This window comes from Oryza glaberrima, chromosome 2 (genome assembly GCF_000147395.1).
Source record: "Oryza glaberrima chromosome 2, OglaRS2, whole genome shotgun sequence".
Lineage (NCBI taxonomy): Eukaryota > Viridiplantae > Streptophyta > Magnoliopsida > Poales > Poaceae > Oryza > Oryza glaberrima.
The window spans coordinates 13,476,231-13,497,171 of record NC_068327.1 but is presented as its reverse complement, the minus strand read 5'-3'; the positions used below and the strand labels follow the sequence as shown (position 1 = coordinate 13,497,171).

General features: G+C 39.0%; 1 protein-coding gene across 1 annotated transcript; it reads left to right on the top strand.

Annotated features, from left to right (window-relative positions):
• The first annotated feature begins 14,683 nt into the window (after positions 1-14,683).
• LOC127764206 (probable 4-hydroxy-tetrahydrodipicolinate reductase 1, chloroplastic) lies at positions 14,684-20,562 on the top strand. Its single transcript, XM_052289055.1, has 8 exons — positions 14,684-14,997; positions 16,530-16,767; positions 17,308-17,441; positions 17,524-17,598; positions 18,895-18,996; positions 19,750-19,859; positions 19,948-20,035; positions 20,138-20,562. The coding sequence occupies exons 1-8, from the start codon at positions 14,782-14,784 to the stop codon at positions 20,204-20,206; spliced, it is 1,032 nt and encodes a 343-aa protein (XP_052145015.1). The 5' UTR covers positions 14,684-14,781; the 3' UTR covers positions 20,207-20,562.
• Positions 20,563-20,941: the final 379 nt, after the last annotated feature.

The window sequence follows — 20,941 nt, the reverse complement described above, 5'->3', positions numbered from 1 at the left end:
CCTACAATTAGGCCTATTCATAAATGGATTGCTATGACTTTGTTTCCTATAGGTGATCTTAGACATATTAGAGAGGATGAACTGATTATCATGTTTGCCATGGTTAGGAAGATTAAAATTGCTCCTATAAAATGTATGATAAGGCAATGGTTAGAAAATATAAGATTTACTGCTCCTGTTAAATGCACTTCTCTGATTACTCGCATAGCAAAGGGACTAGGGGTTATTACCAATGATCAAATTGCTTATATTTCAACCGCTCGTCCCTGTGTTGATGATAGTTATCTAGTGCAAGGGCATATCCTTAAACATGGAGTAGATGGGTCTTTGATATACTTTTTCCCTGGTTGTACAAATGAAATTCCGTTGCCTAACGCGGGGTATCATTTGTACAACTGTCATGAACTAACCATACCCCTGCAGACCATAGAAGAATCTTCGTGTAGGTGGAACATACAGGGAGACACGCAACATGGCAAGGAATGAACGGAAAGGTTCAACATCCTCAACACCCGTACAGATGTATGAGGCAGGTTGGAAGCCAACTGGGGATGCACCCAAGCTCCACGCCACAACATTGGGATCTCGAGATGGGAAAGTGCCAGTGAGAGCCGGTGGCGGGCGCCTCATGACATACAGTGGGAAGGCTGGAACAATCAGTCCCCCAGATCAAGTGGTATGCCTCCATCTCCCGGTGAATGGCGCATGAGTTCCTCTCGTTGGGACTTGGGTGAAATCACCAGGAGAATGGATACCCTTGATATGCAGACGGGAGAGACCCAACACAACCTCGAGGAACACATAGCGCAAATGCAAGAATGGCAACAAAATGCTGATGCTCAGTTCACCAACATGAACAGCCTGATGCAGCAACAGCATGATGGCCTTTAAGCGTACTTCCGCTTCCAGGGATTCAATCCTTATTAAGGACCCTGAGCGAAAGCCAAGCTTGGAGGGAGATTTCTATCTGCCCACTAAGGTAACTTGTATCACATTGCATATTTCCCTTTCCGATTGCATGTTTGTTTTTCCAATTGCATTCTATAAACCTGAAAACAACATAAAAATTTGCAAAATAGAAAATACCAAAAAGATAGGTTAAATTTTATTATGCTAGGTAAGACAAATTGGTTCTCTTTGTTGAAATGATAAATAGTTGCTCTGTTTTATATTTCTCATATATGAGTTCATAGGTAAGTACTCTCTCAAAAATTAAATATGAGTAGCCAACAATTATCTGGGAACCTGAGGTAAATGAGCTGCATTTGCTAATCCGAGTCTAAGTTGTTGCAAGATATGAGATAGTAAATAAGAGTTGCTATAGTCCTAGTCTAAGTTTGACTTGAATTCCGGATGTTTTATTTTTCAAAATGGTAAACTTATGAAGTTCCTCATTTGATATAAATTCCTACCAGAGCCAAAAATATTCCATATTGATTAAACCATATACATTTTGGTTACTTGCAATTCCATTGAACTTTGTCAAATCCTTGTGACTTGTGTAGATACTTCTCATGCTCTATGATCAAGATCATACACCCACATATATGCAGATGCTAAACTCCTACACTAGAAGCTAGCAATTATCCATTCCATTTCCATACTACCACCAAAAATAAATTCTCCATGCTTTTATGTGCTTTCTTCTCCTAAAAAGAAATCCTTTTTGCAAAAGAAGAGAGAAAGAAAAGAAGGAGGGAAAGGCAAGGTTATGAAAATAATAAAGTTATGCTCTTTCAAGCATGAGCATGACATTGGAAAAAAAAGAGAAAATAATGTAGCCATGCCCTCTCCTTATTTATAAGAAAAGGATTTTGGGAGAAGGAAGTAAGCACAAAGGAGAAGCGTTTTCTTTATTTCTCACATTTCATTTCCACCATTTATCACACACACACTTTGGACGATCTTGATCTTGAGTATGTTTAGTCATCTATTTTAGTTTGAGTTTTTGACTTAGTAATAAATGTGCATACAAGTATGCCATGTTTGATCCCTACCGAGCTCCACATATCAACCTTAGAGTAGGAATCAAAGAGGTATAAATAGTGAGGAATTAATATTGATACACTTGGAGAGACCGAGTGAATCATTTGAGGAACTTGGATTTCTTTTGCAAAATCCTTTGAAAAACTTCCGGAATAAAAGTTGAATAAAGATTGGGTGATTAGTGCTCTAATTGATGTTCTGTCTTTCAACCACTCAAGACAAGGTGAGACAGTGTCTCGTGGGAATCAGGGGTAAGGGTAAGCCACCGTGCCATAGAATTATTTAATTTGAGAGAGAGTACATATACCTTGCACCTATACATTTGAGATATACTGCATAGTATCAACTCCTGATCAACAACCAAATCTTTGTTTCCTTTTGTCCTTCACTCAGGATGAGCAAAGGTTCAAGCTTGGGGGTTTTGTTGACGGTCGTTAGCAATCAGCTTCGACCATCAATACTACCAAAATAAAGGAGAACTAGTTATGCTTGCAATGAATATTTGTGTTAGAATAATAAATATTCCACTAGTACTAGGATTACTAACCTCTTGTAGAGAATGAACATAAAATGGAGGAGAATCGACATCAAAACAAGAGATCAATGAATCGGGCGATGTCGAGAATCATACTTGTGGAACGATGGGCCAAGAACTTAGAAATGACACGACCAACAGGGCCAAAATTCACAAGTCTACAAAATATATCAAGAGGGGAGGCCGCCAGTCGAAATTGGGCTGGTTTGGCCCAGCCCATGGTTCGGCCGAACCAAGGGTCTGGCCAAACCCATCCTGGCGCCGTTGGATGCAGAGTTGCGGCTGGACGGTGTGGATTAGCCCCCAATGACGGTTGGAGGGTATTTCCGACCATTCCAACCGTCACATCCGTCATTGGGAGGCTATATAAACCCCTCACTCTCTCCATTTCAACACACACTTCAAGCAAAGTTTTCTCATATTCTCTCAAGCTTATTTTAGTATTCTCAAGATAATGTAGTAGGAATAGAATAGAAACCGGAGTCCGGAAGTCTTTGGAAGAGTTTGGGTATGGCTCTAGTAGCTCTCCTTTCTTCTTTTGTAAGACTTGTACTTTATTTAGAATATTCTTTTTTATACAATTCTGCTATTGTAATACGTACTTTCCAAGTATATGAATGCCAACTTTACTTTATATCTGAGTTATATTGATTATACTGCTAGCTTATCTGAGAGATGCAATGGTACGTGTATAGTGTTTGCTTATGCAATTACTCTATGTCATGACGATGATATTAGAGTAGTATCTGGTAGTTTAGGCGTGGTGTCTAGATTATTAGGTATCATTATTTGGGGTTATATGCTGCAGAAGAGAGGTGGACCGCTGATAGTGACAGCTCAGTACGGTTATTCCTCCGTGCGTGTATACAGTCCTAAGTTAATTTCCTGGGGAGGGTACTCCTCTGAATTAAGCCCCGGTTGTATGGTCATGATGGGTTGTCGTAAGGAACTCGACAATCAGGGGTGGCTTCTCAAAGTACCAGGAGGGCATCGGAAAGAGGGTATTAGCTAGTTAATCTTATAGCTAAGATGTATGTATAATATGCATACTAGAAGTATAGGAATAGATTCTTTTCTATTTTCTTCCCACTTAGCTTAGATAGATTAAATATGAGAATGAGTAGTCTTATGCTTGTGTGTCATTCTACCCTATGAATTATACTAACCCATGCTTAGACTATGGTTATTACAAGTAATATATAAATTATTAGTATGGTTCTCTCTACTATAATCTTCCCACGGGATTAAACAAATACGATATCTTTGAAATACTCTCGGGTGAAACGCTACAATGGTATATCCGTGAGCTTGCGGATGAACTCTGTAACCAATATATACCAGGAGTATTTCTGCGCCATTGCTGGGAATTATATTTCTAGTAATATCGTTAAGAAATACCAACAAGGTCCGATGTCATTAAATTCACAAGATTAGATAAACAGTGAAACCTTTGTTGCAATCGGCTAAAACCAACATGTATCTAATCCTTGTAAACCAATCCAACATCCATATAACTCATTGGCTGAAACCCCGATGAAACCCTTATTGGCAATCAAAAAGCAGACTAGAGATTATAGTTCGAAACACGATTTAGTAGATCAAACTTAACTGATGCAGCACTAAATATGAAAAGAAACGTAATATCTAGACAATCAAGCCCTTGACTGATTTTAAGGGCGGTAGATACCTTAGTTAATCTAATCTAGCAAGATAATTTAGTCGATACCAGCATAAACCCTAAAACAAATCTCAGCCAATATGATCAAATTAAGATGCTCAACTAGATTAAGTAAGATATATGATAAATAAATAGGCAAATATATCAACTGAACCAGAGCAATCCAAGAGGTCGAATGTACTAATGTAGCCTTGAACGACGCCAATGTAGCCAATACGATGGCCAAGACTGACGGAACATAGGACTTACCCCTTCGCTGAAGATCAAAAGCCGATGCACCCTCGGTAAAGACGGTGGCGATGCGCCAAGAGTAGTTGTATTGATCGTTGAGATAATTTAGAATGACCCCGGGTGTACATATTTATACCCATGGGTAGATACTAGTCATTGTTGGACAAGAAAGAAGCTTTCCTAAAGATAAAAGGAAAACATAAAGTCCTTATCGGACACTAAACACACTTTCCTGAAGATAAAAGGAAACTAACAAACTATTCCTAATTAATACATAAACTGTCATGCCGCATCCTCCTTGAACTCGGTGTCTTCTGGATAAACTTTCATTAGTAGATTAATTTTCTTAACCGAATATAGTAAGAATCCGACTATTGGCGACTTGATAATTCCATCAGCTGATTCCAGGACTCTGAAACCGATACTGACTCTAGGCCGATGATGACTTCGGGGTTTTCCAAATTTCACTGTTAACAGCGCTCTACTCCGTACCCGGACAGGGAGGACTACGGTGATCTCGAGGGCTGCCACTACCTCTACTCTAACGAACTGTGGGATACACAACAAATGCAGGTACTCTAGTATAGACACCACGTCTACACTATTTAATACTACTTTAATGCCAATGAAACATTAAAGTAAACACTATTTATAGGTTCATTTACTCGATAATAGGAACTAACTAAGAGATAATCATCACAAAGTAAATCTCAATTACTCAATAAAGATATTATTAATTAAAGAAGAGTATTTGACAAGGTACAAAAGTAAAGAGGAAAGTACCAACAACTCTAGAATTTCTCCAACTCTTTCTCCCTTATTCTCTCCCAATTCTAATGTACATAAAAGATACAATAGAGCCTCTTGTAATTCAGCTCATGCTTGGTGTGTGTTGGAATGAAGGAGGTGAGGGGGTATTTATAGGTGGAGGTGCCTTGGGAGTGTGATCATCCATGGAATCCTAAGGGCAACTTCACTCTCTTCTTGCCATCTATCCTCCTGATGGTGGTTGGAGCGCTATAAACTATCACAACCATCATTAGGAGATCAATAGTAACTGCTTGTGAAAAAGGGGGCCGAATGGGTTCGACCAAACCTTTGCTGGCCCATTTGGCACCGAATTTTCTCCAGGATCATGGTAGGAGGGCCCTTAATCCAATGGCATGGTGATTGGGCCCAATTACAGGTATTTCGTTAGGTTTATGGGCCCAACACTCCATAGGCTTGGATATAAATGTAATTCTTTCCCTCCTTGATGTATATTTCTTCTCAACCTGGGTAGTTTGTCACCTGCATCCAAATATACACCAACACTCGTGTCGACGTTTGATGTCACGACTACGGTATTTGGACAGTATGGGGATCGTTGGTGCTAGGATATACGCGAGATTGAGGTAAAAGAGATGGAGACAAGGATTTTTATACAGGTTCGGGCCCCTGAGTTGTCAGGTAATAACCCTACATCCTATTGGCCGAAGCCGGTATTGCTCTTATTCACCATAATCACACCAGTACAATATGTGGGTAGCCTATCTAACCGTTGTCGACATGTCGGTCTGAAGGTCTGACTCGTAGTCGACAACAGGGTAGTCTTCCTCCTCGGATCCGTGCCCGGCGAGATCAGAGATAGCGCTTTCGTATCTCCTGACGGTATCCGGAGACACCGTAGGGGAATAGCCATACCTATCCTTGAAGTCGATATCCGGCGGCATGTCTTGGCGTATGTAGGCTTGTATGATGTGGCTTCTGGTGGGCGTGTGTTGATTGTCATGGGTGTTTTCCATGGTCCTTTCCCCTCTCCTCCTAGGGAGTCTTGTATTTATACCCATAGGTGTCCCCTTGTCCAAGTAGAACTAGGGAAACCAATATGGATACAATCCGAGTAGTCCTTGTCATTTCCATGTAGAACTCTGGTTGTCTTTCCTTATCCGGAACTCCCTCGAGGCCAGTTTCCGTATAAGACATGGTATGTGGTGGATCCTGCCGAGATTTAGTCAACTACTATTAGGTATATGGTATCCATAACCATGACAACTCGTGGAAAATGTTAGAAATAAACCCTATCACTATGTTGGATGTTTTTATACTTTCAGATTTATGCAGATATTGACGACGTAAATTTGGTATTTAACAGCCGTCAACAACGATACAACATCAAGCACACCAAAAGACAAGGATTATACTAGCTCAGACCCCTCGTATGGTAATAGCTCTAATCCAGTTTATATGGGAATATAGAAGAAACCATAGGGTACAAATGAGAACAATGGAACTTCGATATTACCGACGAGATCCTTGTCGAGAGAACCTTGACGAGATCTATCGACGAATTGGCTTCAAGTCCTCCGGATTGCTTCTGTGGTGGCGTGTCTTGCACTAAGATTCGTTGCCTACCTCCTGGGGGTATATATTTATATCGCAGATCACCTTGGTCTACAAGTAGAACCCTTATCCCCTCCGAGTAGTACTATGATATTCCCTGCTCTTTTAAGAGTATTTCCATAAGAACTTACCGATTTTCTTAACTTAAATTCTTTCCGTATACTTGAGGATATACCGTATCCGTATATCTCATGACTCCTAGGATAGAGGGTATGGCTTTGACAATGGTATAGGCCACTTTTAACTTCGTACTAGCTCTTAGGAGTAGTTGGCAAAAGGGATTTCAAAAACAATATCAATTACTTCGATACTGATTGGAAATGTTAAATATGAGGTTTCAAACACATCTATACCTAATTAAAAAATATGCAAGGCTTCCTTAAAAAATTCCGTCCATCGTCCACTTTATCCACATGAGCGATCGGTTCCATTAATTTTCGTCCGTGCGTGTAACAACTCCAATTTGTTACCATGGACGTGGCCTCACTGACCACTGAATAGTCACATTGTGTAGCAGCACATCATGGCACAACCATCAAACTTCTCTAGCCAATGAAACTTGTGGCCGATAGGTTGGGAGTTCGACTCTGATTGCCCCTTCATTTTCTGCTGCTTATCCTCTCCAATTTTTTCTTTTTCTCTCCTAAGCTGATTATATTTTTTAAAAAAGTACATCCATATGTTTGAAATTCATATTAAACCAGCAATATATGTAATTTCCTACTGTGCGTCCATATATTTGAAATTCATATTAAACCAGCAATATATGTAATTCATATGTTTGTAATTTCCTACACTTTATCACAACCTCTTATTAAACTTGTTTGAAAAGTGCGTCCATATGTTTGAAATTAATATTAAACCAGTAATATATACAATTTCCTACTATGTTTTTATACACTCTATCACCAACTAGTAATATGCTCGTGCTAAACACTACTGTGCATTCTATTTATCTTTAATAAATTTTAAAATTTCATGTTAGCAAAAAATACTTTTATATGATCTGTGCAATTGAGCTTTAATTCATTTCATGTCGTATATCAAATATATTTCACGCAAATTACAATAATATGATATTGTGTGGGCAGAATAAATCTTGACAAGAATTAGTAACATATAATCACTTCAATATACAATATACGAGGGAGATATACGTTTAAAAATATGTTAAAGTTCTAAAAAAATGTTAAAAGTATAGAGCTATTCCATTAATTAGTTACGGGTATAAACAAGTACAAAAATAAAGCATTTGATACATATACAGAATATACCCTGTAGATAAATAACTACCCTAATGTTTAGCATTTAGGATACACTTAAGAAATTCTCATGTATCGCTAGGAATGTTGCTTTCGCACTCATTTTGTTGGTACATTAGTAGATGTAGCAAAAATTGTTGCCTTAGCTCATCAATATCCTACAAATGCATTTATTTATAAAATAAATAAAAATAATATAAAGTAATTTTCAAGACACGCATAAAGAGATGTATCATACAACCCGACAAGGTACTAAGAAATTTGAATAGTTAGCTACCTTGCATTAGACAAATAAATTTATTGGTTAGAAGAGTCATACATAAAAGAAATTAAAATGGAATATCCATTTTAATATGAATACAAACAAATACTAAAATAAACTATTTATCAAAAACAAGGCAGAAAATAAAAGAGATGTGTGATATTATCCTTGAAAAAACATGCCTGACATGAATCGTAATCCAGAGTTTCGCACAGGAAAAGTCCATCTGATCTCTACACATAGCTTTTTTTTCCAATATGTAACAAAAGGATAGGGCATATAGACAGTTCATACTACCCATCCAACAAATTTAAATTTAAACCATCATCGAGATTGTTTAATGCCATATAAGAAGATGAACGATTGCAAACATCCTCGATTTTACCATCCTTATCATACATGACATAATGTATGTTAGGAAGATGAAGTTGGAGCTGCAAAATAGCTGAATAAATATCGAACTGTGGGAAACCAAGAATCCTATACATAGCCTCTGGCAATGATACGTATCTGGTATCATTGGAATGTCCTATCTCATTTATTTCCCTAGACGGATCAACAAAGCAAAATTACTATATTTTAGTGGTTTTAGATTTACCCAAACAAATAGTTAAGCCAAGACACTATCAAAACCTAGTATTCATATTAGCATACTGAGTATCACGCAAAACAAGTTTCAGACAATGTGGATCTCATCAAGCAGTGTGCCATTTCGGAGAATTCTTGGGTTACACAAATTCAATCCCCATTACTTGTTAAAATTGTAATTTTTGTACATCGAGACAAAAAAGAAAAATAAATATATGAAAAATTGGACTCTCGTGTGTCCGCAAGATTTGAGTGAATAAACACTGGATGTCCATAGCAGCAACTTTCAAAGCACAGGCTTTTTGCTAGTTCATTCAAATGTACTCAAGTATCCATAGCAGCCCTAATGATTCATTTCACTTAATTTAAAATGTAAAAGGTCAATCATAGTTACCAGAAGATACCGTGCATAGAAAACTCAACTAAACCAAAAACCATCACCAATTAATGTAGTCCATTTATTATCCATGCTAATCCAGTTCTTCCATAATTATGCCTACAGATACCACAAGTAACTGCTTCATCTGGATGACAGAAAAGATAGATTGCTTTTAGCAATAAAACTATAATATTTTTTTAACACAACAAATTGCAAGATACAAGAAACCAATCCAATCACTTGAGCCCAAATGAGAAAACTGTATGCCAGTTGAATACCTTATTGGTCTGATCACAATATAAAACATTCAAGAAATCTAGAACGCTCAAGATGTGCTCAATGAAATGCGTATGTGCTGCCAACTTCCCCGTCGCACCAGAGCTGCTCCCCTACATGAAAAAAAGAGCACAAAATAGAAAAGGAATCAGAAAAAAGGAGGCCACAATTTCCTTCAGCAGATGCCAGCTTAGAACGAAAGAGGTTCCACACTTTGTTTGTATCCAACCTTAATTTCATTCTTGTTATGTACATACACAAACAGCACTGCCTTGCACACTGCAATATAGAAACAATAGTTGCAATTATAGCAGTACATGGATTTCGTTACTGCTTAAGGCCTCAAAGGACTTGGATTCGCCAGGGACCATGCTCCGTGCCCGCACTTCCTGAGATTTTCGTGCCGAATAGACTACCTCCTCTGACCTCTTCCTCCACTCCCTCCGTGTCCTGCATGAAGCATGAATCTTGGACAAGATGATAATGGTGAATCATATAGTTCTTGTGTGCTGCCGTGCTTGAAGAACTCGCCACCACCATGGTTGCATGAGAGGGAGCGGAGACGGAGATGATGCAGGAGAGAGAGGACACCGGGGACAACGTGATCATGACGGATTGCGACCGGCGCGCGGAGGGGTGTGGACGCGGTCGAGGCAAGGTTACCTTGTTGCCTGGATCGTGTCACCGCTAACTGGACGCCTCCCTTTCGACCGCCGCATCCTTCTCTCGAGTCTCGCCACTTCACGGCTGCCCGCCTGACCAGACAAAATCCATCCTACATATGCCGCTGCTGCATCCTTGGACCTTGGTCCTTGGTCCTTGTTGACGACCAAATTCGGTAAATTATACATCAGATTCGAAGCTAAAGTCGAAGCGGATTTGATGAGAGATCGTTTCCCAGAAACGGAGTGCGTATCGGCTACGGGAGCATCGGCTAATGTCTGCCATCGGCTGACATTGGATCGGATGAAGAACAGCCGATGTAGCCGATCTTAGTAAGGTGGTTCTAGAATCATCTACGGGATCGATTGATGTGCTGCACAAGTATTGCCACGTATGGATTGAGTTCTAAGAAGGCAATTGTATCTATTAATTAGGATATTCTGGTAGTTTTCTTAGAGATATGTTTGGCAAGAGTCCACCTAAGGGACTTATTTGTATTTTAAGTTATAATAGAGATAGAGTCGTGTCCGGCAAGGACATATTATGTATTTTGGGTATAAATATGACCCAAGACCTTGTAAACAATTTAACGACAGTTCAATAACACTTTCGGCGGATCGCCACCTTTTCTACTTTCATTGTTTTCGATGAGTTCTTACTTTCAAGTTGGGCTGCATCGGGTTCGATCTCCAACAAGAGGTAAAACTTGTCATGGCGGCTTGCGTTCTCGGGATTAGTGCTTACATCTTATGATACTGTAATCTTGTTTATGTAAATCGTCGAGTTATCACATATGCTATATAATCTCTATCAATATTGCTATCTAACCCTAAATCGGCTAACATCTATCATCAGAAGGCAGTCGATAAGGTTAGATATCAACGTTGATCTAGGTTATATAGTGTATCTACCATCTCAAAGAGGTTTTCATCATCTTGTTCAGATCTTATGTTTCTCTTTATGCTTATGCTGCATCGGTTAGGTTCGATCTACTAAGTAATATCTAGAATCATAATATTTAGCTTGTTCTATGATTATCGATAGAGATAGAATTGGGGTTTCAGCCGATCTTACCTGGTTTAGTCATCTTGTTCCTTATATGATTACTCGATATGCTAAATCTGCCCTTTATATTAAGATCTTATTGCATTAAAATATATTAAGCTTGATATTTAGTATATTTCGTTTGTTTTAACATCTTAAGATAGAGTGGTATCGGATTATTAGCCGATACATCTTAGATTTACTTAATCGGCTATGCTATGAATATATATAATCTCTATCTCGAAGTACTTTTAAACATAAGTGATTTATACTGTCTCGGCAAACTGTCCGATCTATCCCAATCACTTGGTTTAAACATATTTTTAGAAATAGATTATATATCATTGATATCTACAGCCGATCGAGTAGATTTAACTTTACCCTGCTTTATTCTTCATTGCCGATCTAATGCAAATAACATCGGCTTAATATTGAACGATATGTCATCGGCTATCGTTTACGGATTTAACCTTGTTTTCTTGTTTCTCTTTTATTTCTTGTTGGTTGCAAACCAACTGGCATGCTTAGAAACCAGAAGCAATTCTTTGGACCTGCACTAGAGTAAAGCAAATCTCTCAGGCCAGTGTGTGTTTTTCGCATCAACAGTCCTATAAGGCTATAACCAGCCACTGCCTCCGCTAGCCCAAGGGGAACAATGACGCTAGGGTTGAGGGGGTGCCGATGTGTGGATGGGCTCACGGGCAAGGTGGTGCACCGAATCTGAGTGGTGGCGACGGCGGCGTCATTTGTGGAGTTAGGCGTGATTTCAGGGGAATGAGATCGAAGAGAGGGAGGGAGCGCGGCGGGCTATGTGACGTCGGGTACAACTCAACAAATGATTTTGTATTGTTGGATATGTCACACGATGAATGAGTAAAACCATTTGTTGAACTGGGTAGATGCCGCTTATCCTCACCAATTTTTTCTCTCTCCTAAGCTGATTATATTTTTTAAAAGTGCATTCATATGTTTGAAAATTCATATTAAACCAGCAATATATGTAATTTCTTAATGTGTTTTTCTACACTTTATTACCTCCTATTATTACTAGGGGCAATTGTATTCTTGTCCCTATTTCGAGTTGCAATTATAATTTTACCCCTTCTTTTTAAGGTTTGTGATTTTGCCCCTGTTTTTTCAAACCGAAGCTTCACTTTGCCCCTACTCTGTCAAGTCCCCTTAATGGTGTTAATTTAGTGGTAGAAGGACAGGTGTGCCCTTTGCATTCTTTGTGAGGATGCAGTGTTTTTGCCCCGTTGTGTCATGCATGCGGCGATGGATCTGGCATGCATACTAAAAGATTTAACTTTGAGATTGTATGGCACCTCCACACAAATCAATTTATTGCCAGTTTTTCAGGAACATATAAGTTGCATATATACATCACGAAGGGAAAAAGAAAGAAGGCGACCAATTTTCCAAACAAATCAATTTATTACCCAACTTTTCATGAAAATGGAAAAGGAAAGGAGAACCAGAGCCAAAAAAAAAAAAATCCCAAATCCACACATATAGCAGAGCCCTCAATGATTTATCCCAGCTGCTTGCCAGTTAATTCAATCAACAAAATGAACCATCAAGGAGGCGGCGCATGAGGCGATGCACTCGGCGCCTTCCTCTACGGCAGATGCACCCAATGGCAAAATGTTGTTGCCAACACAGTTGCTGTCGTGCGGGCATGCCGTCGGGCCGCGCGCGAGCCCATCCGCCGCCTTTGCGCCTGCTGCTCCCGCCGCCGGCCGCCGCCTCTGTCCCTGCGCGCCGGATCGCGAGGCCGCCGTGCCTCCCTGCGCGCTGGCCCGCCGCATTGCGAGCTAGGCCCACGAGGCCGCCGCACCGGCTAGCCTCCTGCGCGCTGGCCCGTGAGGCTGCCGCCGCTTCCTCGCGTGCGCCGCCTTCGATCTAGGTTTTTCGATTGGGGAAATGCCGATTCACGCATGTGGTAGACTGATTTAGTGAAATCAGGGGCATGATGGTAATTCACAAATTACAAATATCGTTTTTTCCCTCATTTGATTCAGAAATTTGGGGCCCACCTAACTACCGTCAAAACCAAGGGTAGACGGTTGCTTCATTTAAAAAAGTAGGGGCAAAATCACAAACCCTAAAAAGTAGGGAGAAAATCACAATTGAACTAGAAAGTAAGGGCAGGAACACAATTGCCCCTTATTATTAAACCACCAGTAATATATGTAATTTTCTACTGTGTTTTTCTACATTTTATCACTAACTTTGCATTTTTTTTATTGATAACATAAGGAATATCTTTCAAATGTCACGGTGAAATTCATGTTAAAATGGCAATATATATATAATTTTCTACTATGTTTTTCTACACATTATCATCTTTTTATTATTAAAAAAACTAGCATTTTTTTTATTGATAACACAAAGAATAGTTCTTCTAAATGTCATGGTGTAAATCTTGAATACACATCATGAAAATCCTGTCTGCCATTGGCCTACTCGTGTGGTATCTGCGTGTAAATTGGTAAAGCTGAATTAAATTAGGCTAAATTTCCATTTGATTATATTATTCCTTTGTCGAGGTTCACCAAGTTGAGGAAACCCATTCTTCCAATTTGATGAAAATTCTAATGCAATTTTTAAAAGGTATATACATACATTACTTTTTGAACATGTATGATCAAATTAGATTTATGATTGACTACAATGCAATCCTGATCGAATTGGAATGCAGATCTGGCGGCTTGGCTTTTTCAGTGCCTAGGTGGATCCTTGGTTATCTCCAGACTAATGCTATCATTAAGAATTTTGAACTGCTGTCATATTTCTCCTCACGCGACAAATCATATTCAGCTTCAATGACCCGCCATTTATTAGTTCGAAGAGATTTTTGCAATCAAGTGAAGCAAGCGCTACGCGATAGCTTGCCATGTGGGTCAACATTATGATCCATAATGTCAAAATACTACACATGCAAGGCGCCATGAACCTAAATGATTAGGTTTTCCGTTGCAACGCACAGTCCTTTTCTAGTTAAATAATATCATATTCCAAAAGATTACTATCCTAATAAGTAGAAATAGGTCCCATTCTTTTCTTCTTAAAGGAGTGGATTAAAATTTGGATACTCGTGGCACGCTATTCAAACTGCTAAACAGTGTGTTCCGTGCAAAAACTTTCTATATGAAAGTTGTTCTAAAATATCAGATTAATACATTTTTCAAGTTTGTAATAATTAAAACTCAATTAATCACATGTTATTATCACATCGTTTTGCGTGAAATACTTAATCTTCATCACCAGGAGTTTCAAACACCACCATTAGGGGTTTAAATCAAAATATAGACTTTGGGCCTTCGGGAATTTTTTAACCTCGGGCCGGGTTTTGAATGGGCCGTTCAAGGAAGAAAAAGAAAACGCCAAATCGCCCAAAACCCTAGACTCGGGCAGGGCTCACCTTCCTCCTCCTCCTTCGCCGCCGCTCTACGTCCTCTCCTCCGGCTACCAATATCCCAGAAACCTACCCAAATGCTCGCCTCCACCTTTGCCACGCACCCTGCTGCCGCTGCAGCCGCCAGGCGACGAGGTCCGATCCGCTGGCGCCTGCCGTTCTGTTCCCAAATCGTCACGGTGACGCTGAGGCGGCGGTTTCCAATGGCGAGGCTTTCGATCACGAACGCCCTCGCTAGCCAGAGCCTCGAGAGTGCCCCTGCGGCGCCTCCCAAGCACTCGTTCCCGATACTGGTAAGGTTGCTTGGTTTGGCTCTGCCCTTGTTGTGGATTTAGGAATTAGGGCCGGTTTGCTTGGTGTCCACACACCTCACTTTGCCAGATGTGTTGCATTGCCACACAAAATGCAATTTGATAAAAACTAACGAAGTTTGGCAATCCACAATTATACCGACCAACTAAGCACTAGGCTAACAAATTGTGTCATGCAGCGTGCCTAAGGTTTGGCATTGCAACCTTTGGCTGCCAACCAAACAGGCCAAGGCCATTAACTCGTACCTTTGGCATTGCCTAAGGAGTACTTGTTAGTGTTTACTTTAATTATGATTATCTTCCATCCGAAACTGGGAAATGTAGGAAAGGAGGGCTGCAAAATGATTATCAACACAATAAAGGGATCTATTTACCTTTTTTTTCCTGTTCTGTTCCTTAATTCAGCCATTATGAATTAGTGTTGGCAATAATATTAGGGTTAATTGAATCCATGCCATTATAAATTCATCAGTTTTGATATATGCCACTACTATTCAACTATTTAGAGCCATGCCTTTATAATTTTTTAGGTATTGGAAATATACCACTACATACCCTTTTGATGTGTTTACTAAAATTTTTAGAACAAATTACCCTCATCTTCTTCCTTGGTCTCCTTCCATCTCTCCTGTTCATTTTCTTCCTCTCAATTCTTGATGCGGGTTCAGTGCAAGGGGTTGCCAATCGGACAGGCTGGCTCGAGTCAGCTGTGCCAAAGATCGTTCATCTTCTTCCTATCCCATTTCTTGCACATGGTTGGTTTCCTGCAGCTGGAGGATGTACTGATAGTTAGTTGCTTTCTGCTCGACAAGAAGGTAGTGGAATGGAATTTGGGATGTTTGACCAACTCAATTAGGCACATAAAAAAGATGTTCAGTTTGAGATTATACTACAACAAAAATATAGAGTTTGGAAAATCTAACCGCTGTACTACTTTACTGAAGATAGAGTTCACAGTTCCTCCCTTCTAAAATATGCTTTTGAAAAGAGCATTGAAAAAAACTCAATCAAACTTGCCTTTTAGCTGCCTGAGTCACTTAATATGTTGTATTCAGTACTTCAGTTTCCAGACAATATCCTATAAAGCAATTTCATATATAGAAATGGGTGCGTAGCACCATGAAATGGAAGTCCGACAGGTTCGATTGCTTGTTTAGTTTCAGTTACTATGATTAGCACACGATATTAAAAAGCTGGTAGCTGCTGTTTTACCTTTTCATTAGTTTTCACGTCAACAATCATATATCGTGTTGAGCTGACCTGTTTTTTTTTTTTTGTTTTTTTTACTTTGTTTGAGTGTTCTGTAAATTTAAGATCCAGACGTACTGAATTTTTCTCCTTGCAACATCTCCACATCATACTGTGATGCTTGAGTTTGAAGTTACTAAGATTAGTAATTACTTCCAAAATTTTCATTAAAGCACCGCTTAACTGCTTCTATGATTTACATTCCTGTAGATCCATTATTTTATTATCTCAGATTTCACTTATTATACCAATATTTACCTGTTTAGGTGAATAGTTGTACTGGGAAAATGGGGAAGGCTGTTGCTGAAGCAGCTGTATCTGCTGGTCTTCAGTTAGTTCCTGTATCATTCAGTGCTATTGAGGTTCCTGATGGAAAGGTTGAAATTTGTGATAGGGAAATTTATATTCGTGACCCATCTGAAGGAGAAAGTATTCTCCCTTCGATTGCTAAGGATTACCCAGATATGATAGTTGTTGACTACACTGTTCCTGATGCTGTTAATGGTGAGCATATAAATATTTTCTGTTGCTTGATCTCCTTATATGCTAAACTCTACCAAAAGTTAGCATTCCGTAATTGCATCAGCAAAAACTGCCGGTTGTTTATATCAGACAAATCCCTATCTCATGTTCAGCTCGAGCTTCTTCTACATAGTGCATACAACTGAACCTAGTTGAAAATTATCGTATATTTTGATGAATGGATAGAAGAGCAAGTTGTAATCATTAAGTTGTATGTTCGATTATAATGATCCCGTTAGCTTATGTACGTATGGTTATGTCTGTTGTTCTGTTTGCAACTGTACAAAAAGAAACAGGAATATTTAACTACAGAATCCAATCTTCCTTAGTTGATATTCTATCGGAAGTAGGTTTGGCAGGATAGCCGCTACTGCTCTTCATCTTATGTCAGCCTTTTAACTTTTATTAATTAGTTAGTTAATTAAATTAAACTCTCTGATATGCTTTATGTTCCTTATTTTCATATTATTTGCTCACTATTCTTGCTGCTAATCTGACGTTTATGGTGTTTTTGATGTGCAGCTAACGCTGAGCTTTACTGTAAACTTGGATTGCCATTTGTTATGGGCACAACAGGTGGAAATAGGCAACTGTTGCACAAAACAGTTGAGGACGCAAACGTGTATGCTGTGATATCCCCACAGATGGGGAAGCAGGTATAACTATTTCCATTGCATGGTCAAGCTAATGATCTTCTCCTTATTAATACTGCTTACTCCTATTTTTCCTTCCAATTAGGTTGTCGCGTTTCTTGCTGCCATGGAAATCATGGCAGAGCAATTCCCCGGTGCATTTTCAGGTTACAAACTAGAGGTATAGTTTGATTTTTCCTTGCAAACATTTTAACTGTCTCTTTGTTCTTCATTCAACATCAAATTTGGTGCTTCAGTTGATTGATATGAGTTGTATACTTGTATTCATTATGGGCTCAGTAATTTGCTTGCAATAATGTGCAAACAGAAAACTTTATCATATTAACTTGATGTTAGGAAGTTTATTAAAGAATCATGATGGTATTTAGCTCAGCAATTTCAGTTGGTATGGAAGTTTTAAGTGAGTGGAGTAACTAGTAAGTGGTAGAGAACTTATGAACCAAACCACTGGAACAGTATCCATGTGGAACTTACATGCTACATTAGGAACTGCAGAAACTAGCTATATCGTAGGAAAATGGAAGAAAGATCAGCGATATTTCTGTTAATTGGTAACCATTATGATGTATGATGCATTAGTGTTCTAATCATTTGAATTAACTACCGTTAACACCCTGAGTATGCCTATCTTCTATCTGCATTTGTGCTTCAGTCCTAAACCACAGTGGTGGAGCTAGAATTGTAAGCCTGTGCTTGTACAACTGTACATGCCACATGAAAGTTAACTTTTCAGGGGTTTAGTCTTTGCAAAATTTATGACTGAGATGGTTAGACTCATAAGCTATTTGGAATCAGCCTCACATACGACTTACACTTGAAAAGTGCCTCCTCTTGACAAGTCAACACTCTATTTAGATGTTAAGCTCTATGGAACTTCACTTTGAAGCACAGATTCTTGCAAATTGAAACTTCACAGAAGATTTGGATTGACAACTCTATAGTGACTAGCTAAATGATCTATAAAAAATACATATCTACTATTCAGTGTCAACGGTGCTACCAGGCCCCTGCGCATTTACAGTTGCAGGGAACACATTTACTACTTAGGGAGATGTAGTTATAGGCGCAGGAACACATTTAGTACTTGACATATTTAGAGTCGGGGGTCCACAGTTATTACTTGTCAGATGCAGACCTAGAGCTTATTAAACCATTTAGAGTTTTCACCCTTTACATACTAGAAAGTACAGTTAGTATTTTAGTATAAATGTCCAGCAGGATGCATTCATTTGTTTAGTCGATTAGGATAACTCAGGCAGTAAGTTTATCTTATTTATCTCCACTGTGTGGTATTCATTCTGGTTTGGCTCTTGGAATCACATCCAGTTGTGAGTAGGTTTATCTTATTTGTCTCCATTGGAATCCATCTATTGTTATAACTGAATGTACATCATATACTTTAGTTTCATATTTTGCAGTGGCCCATGACTCTTCTTTGAAATAACAAAATTGGCAGGTCATGGAGTCTCATCAAGCTACAAAATTGGACATTTCTGGCACGGCCAAAGCTGTTATCTCTTGCTTTCAGAAGTTGGGTGTGTCATTTAACTTGAACGAGGTAAATGTTAACTGGAAGCTTACATGGTCAGAAAATCGTTATGTTGAATTTGTTTTTTATGAAACATTGTCATATCTGTCTTTCGCAGATTATTGTTAGTTTTAGAGGATTGCCATTTGCTTTCTCTATGTAAAAATCAGTTTACGATTATGTAAGAAACTAAGCATGCATCTTCTGTTCCATTTCAAGAATGAGCTATACTAGATACTTGGATTTAATTAGTAGTACTAGTTTACTTGTCCCAATGTCTGTCTCTCAGAGTAACATGCTGCACACTGCAAATTCAGTGTTGGACAACCTGTCAGTACCTTTTAGGGTTGGTGCTTGATGTACTGTAAAATCTCGCTTTTTGTTTGGATCTAATATGTCTTAGGGTGTGTTCGGACCCAAGGGTTCCCAACCCCTCTCCCTTGTATTCCGAGTGCACGCTTTTCAAACTGCTAAACGGTGCGTTTTTTTGTAAAAAGTTTCTATACGAAAGTTGCTTAAAAAAATCATATTGATCTATTTTTGAAAAAAAAAAGCTAATACTTAATTAATCATGTGCTAATGGACTGCTCCGTTTTCCGTGCTGGGGTGATATGTTCCCATCCATCAGCAGCGAACACACTTTTATTAGGCTAATGGTCTTAAGGCTGATATCTAGTTTTGTTGAAGCAGCTTCTTGCATTGTAGTTATGTTGGAGCATAACCAAAACCTCCTTGAGATGTTCTTCACAAACTCTCACACTGGTCTACATGTCTTTCTTGTAGGTTAAGCAGGTCCGGGATCCTCAGGAACAGCTTACATTGGTTGGTGTCCCAGAAGAACATCTTTCTGGTCACGCATTTCACATGTACCATCTCACTTCACCGGATGAGACGTAAGTAAACCTTTTCCTAGGTCTGCTGGATTCTATTGAGAGCCTTGACAAGCACAACGTACTTAGGTGATACCCCTTATTTATGCAGAGTTTCATTTGAGTTTCAACACAATGTATGTGGCCGTTCAATTTACGCAGAGGGAACTGTGGATGCTGCGCTGTTTCTCCATAAAAAGGTCAGAATCCAGTTACTGTTCATGGAATGTGACATATAAATTTCTCTGTTCTTAGGCGTGCTAGTGGCAAATAAGTTAACTGTCCTGCTACTGTTACTGCAGATACAATCTGGTGCCAACAAGAAATTATATGATATGATTGATGTCCTAAGAGAGGGCAACATGAGATGATCCTCTGTTGGTGTTATACGAGTGGTTATGTAACACCGATCTGTAAACTCAGATGCGCACCAAAATTAGGCGACTACTAAGATTTACCAATTTTCTATTGTAACAAATTGTAGTACCGTCGGATAGTAGTTTCCTCAGGAGAAAAAAAAAGTTTATCTCGAATGAATAATGAAGATGACTTCGTTATAAAAAAATAAAAGAAGGGCAAAAGAATAAAAAACTGGCTAAGGCTTGAAAGCTGAGACCTTTTGAGCAGAATTTGTATCTGGTTTTCGGTAGGCGTGGTTTAATGGCCTAATGGGGTGTGATTGGTCCAAACAAATAGAAGGGACTACTTTTGAGTTTTGACAGAAAAAGTTCTCTTAAAACCTTTCAAATATAATTACACTACAAATGTAGAGTGTCCTATTTTCTACCAAAAATTGATAAATTGACCCTTTTGGAAAACTTGTTTTTAAGAATAGACTGCCAAATACTAATTGAAAAAATTAAGGTGGCAACGGTAGAGTTTGCCACATGCATTGTGCTGATGCCCTGTTTAAGGTGGCAACGGTTTGCCACGTTATCTAGGATCTGCGCGTATTATAAAGGGTTAATTCGATCCATGGTATTGCAAATTTGCGTGTTTAAAAAAATACCATTACAATTCGTTTGTCTGTAACCCTGCTATTGATATTTTATAAAATTAGAACCGTGCCATTGCCATCACATTTTCTATCTATTCCCTTCCCTTTT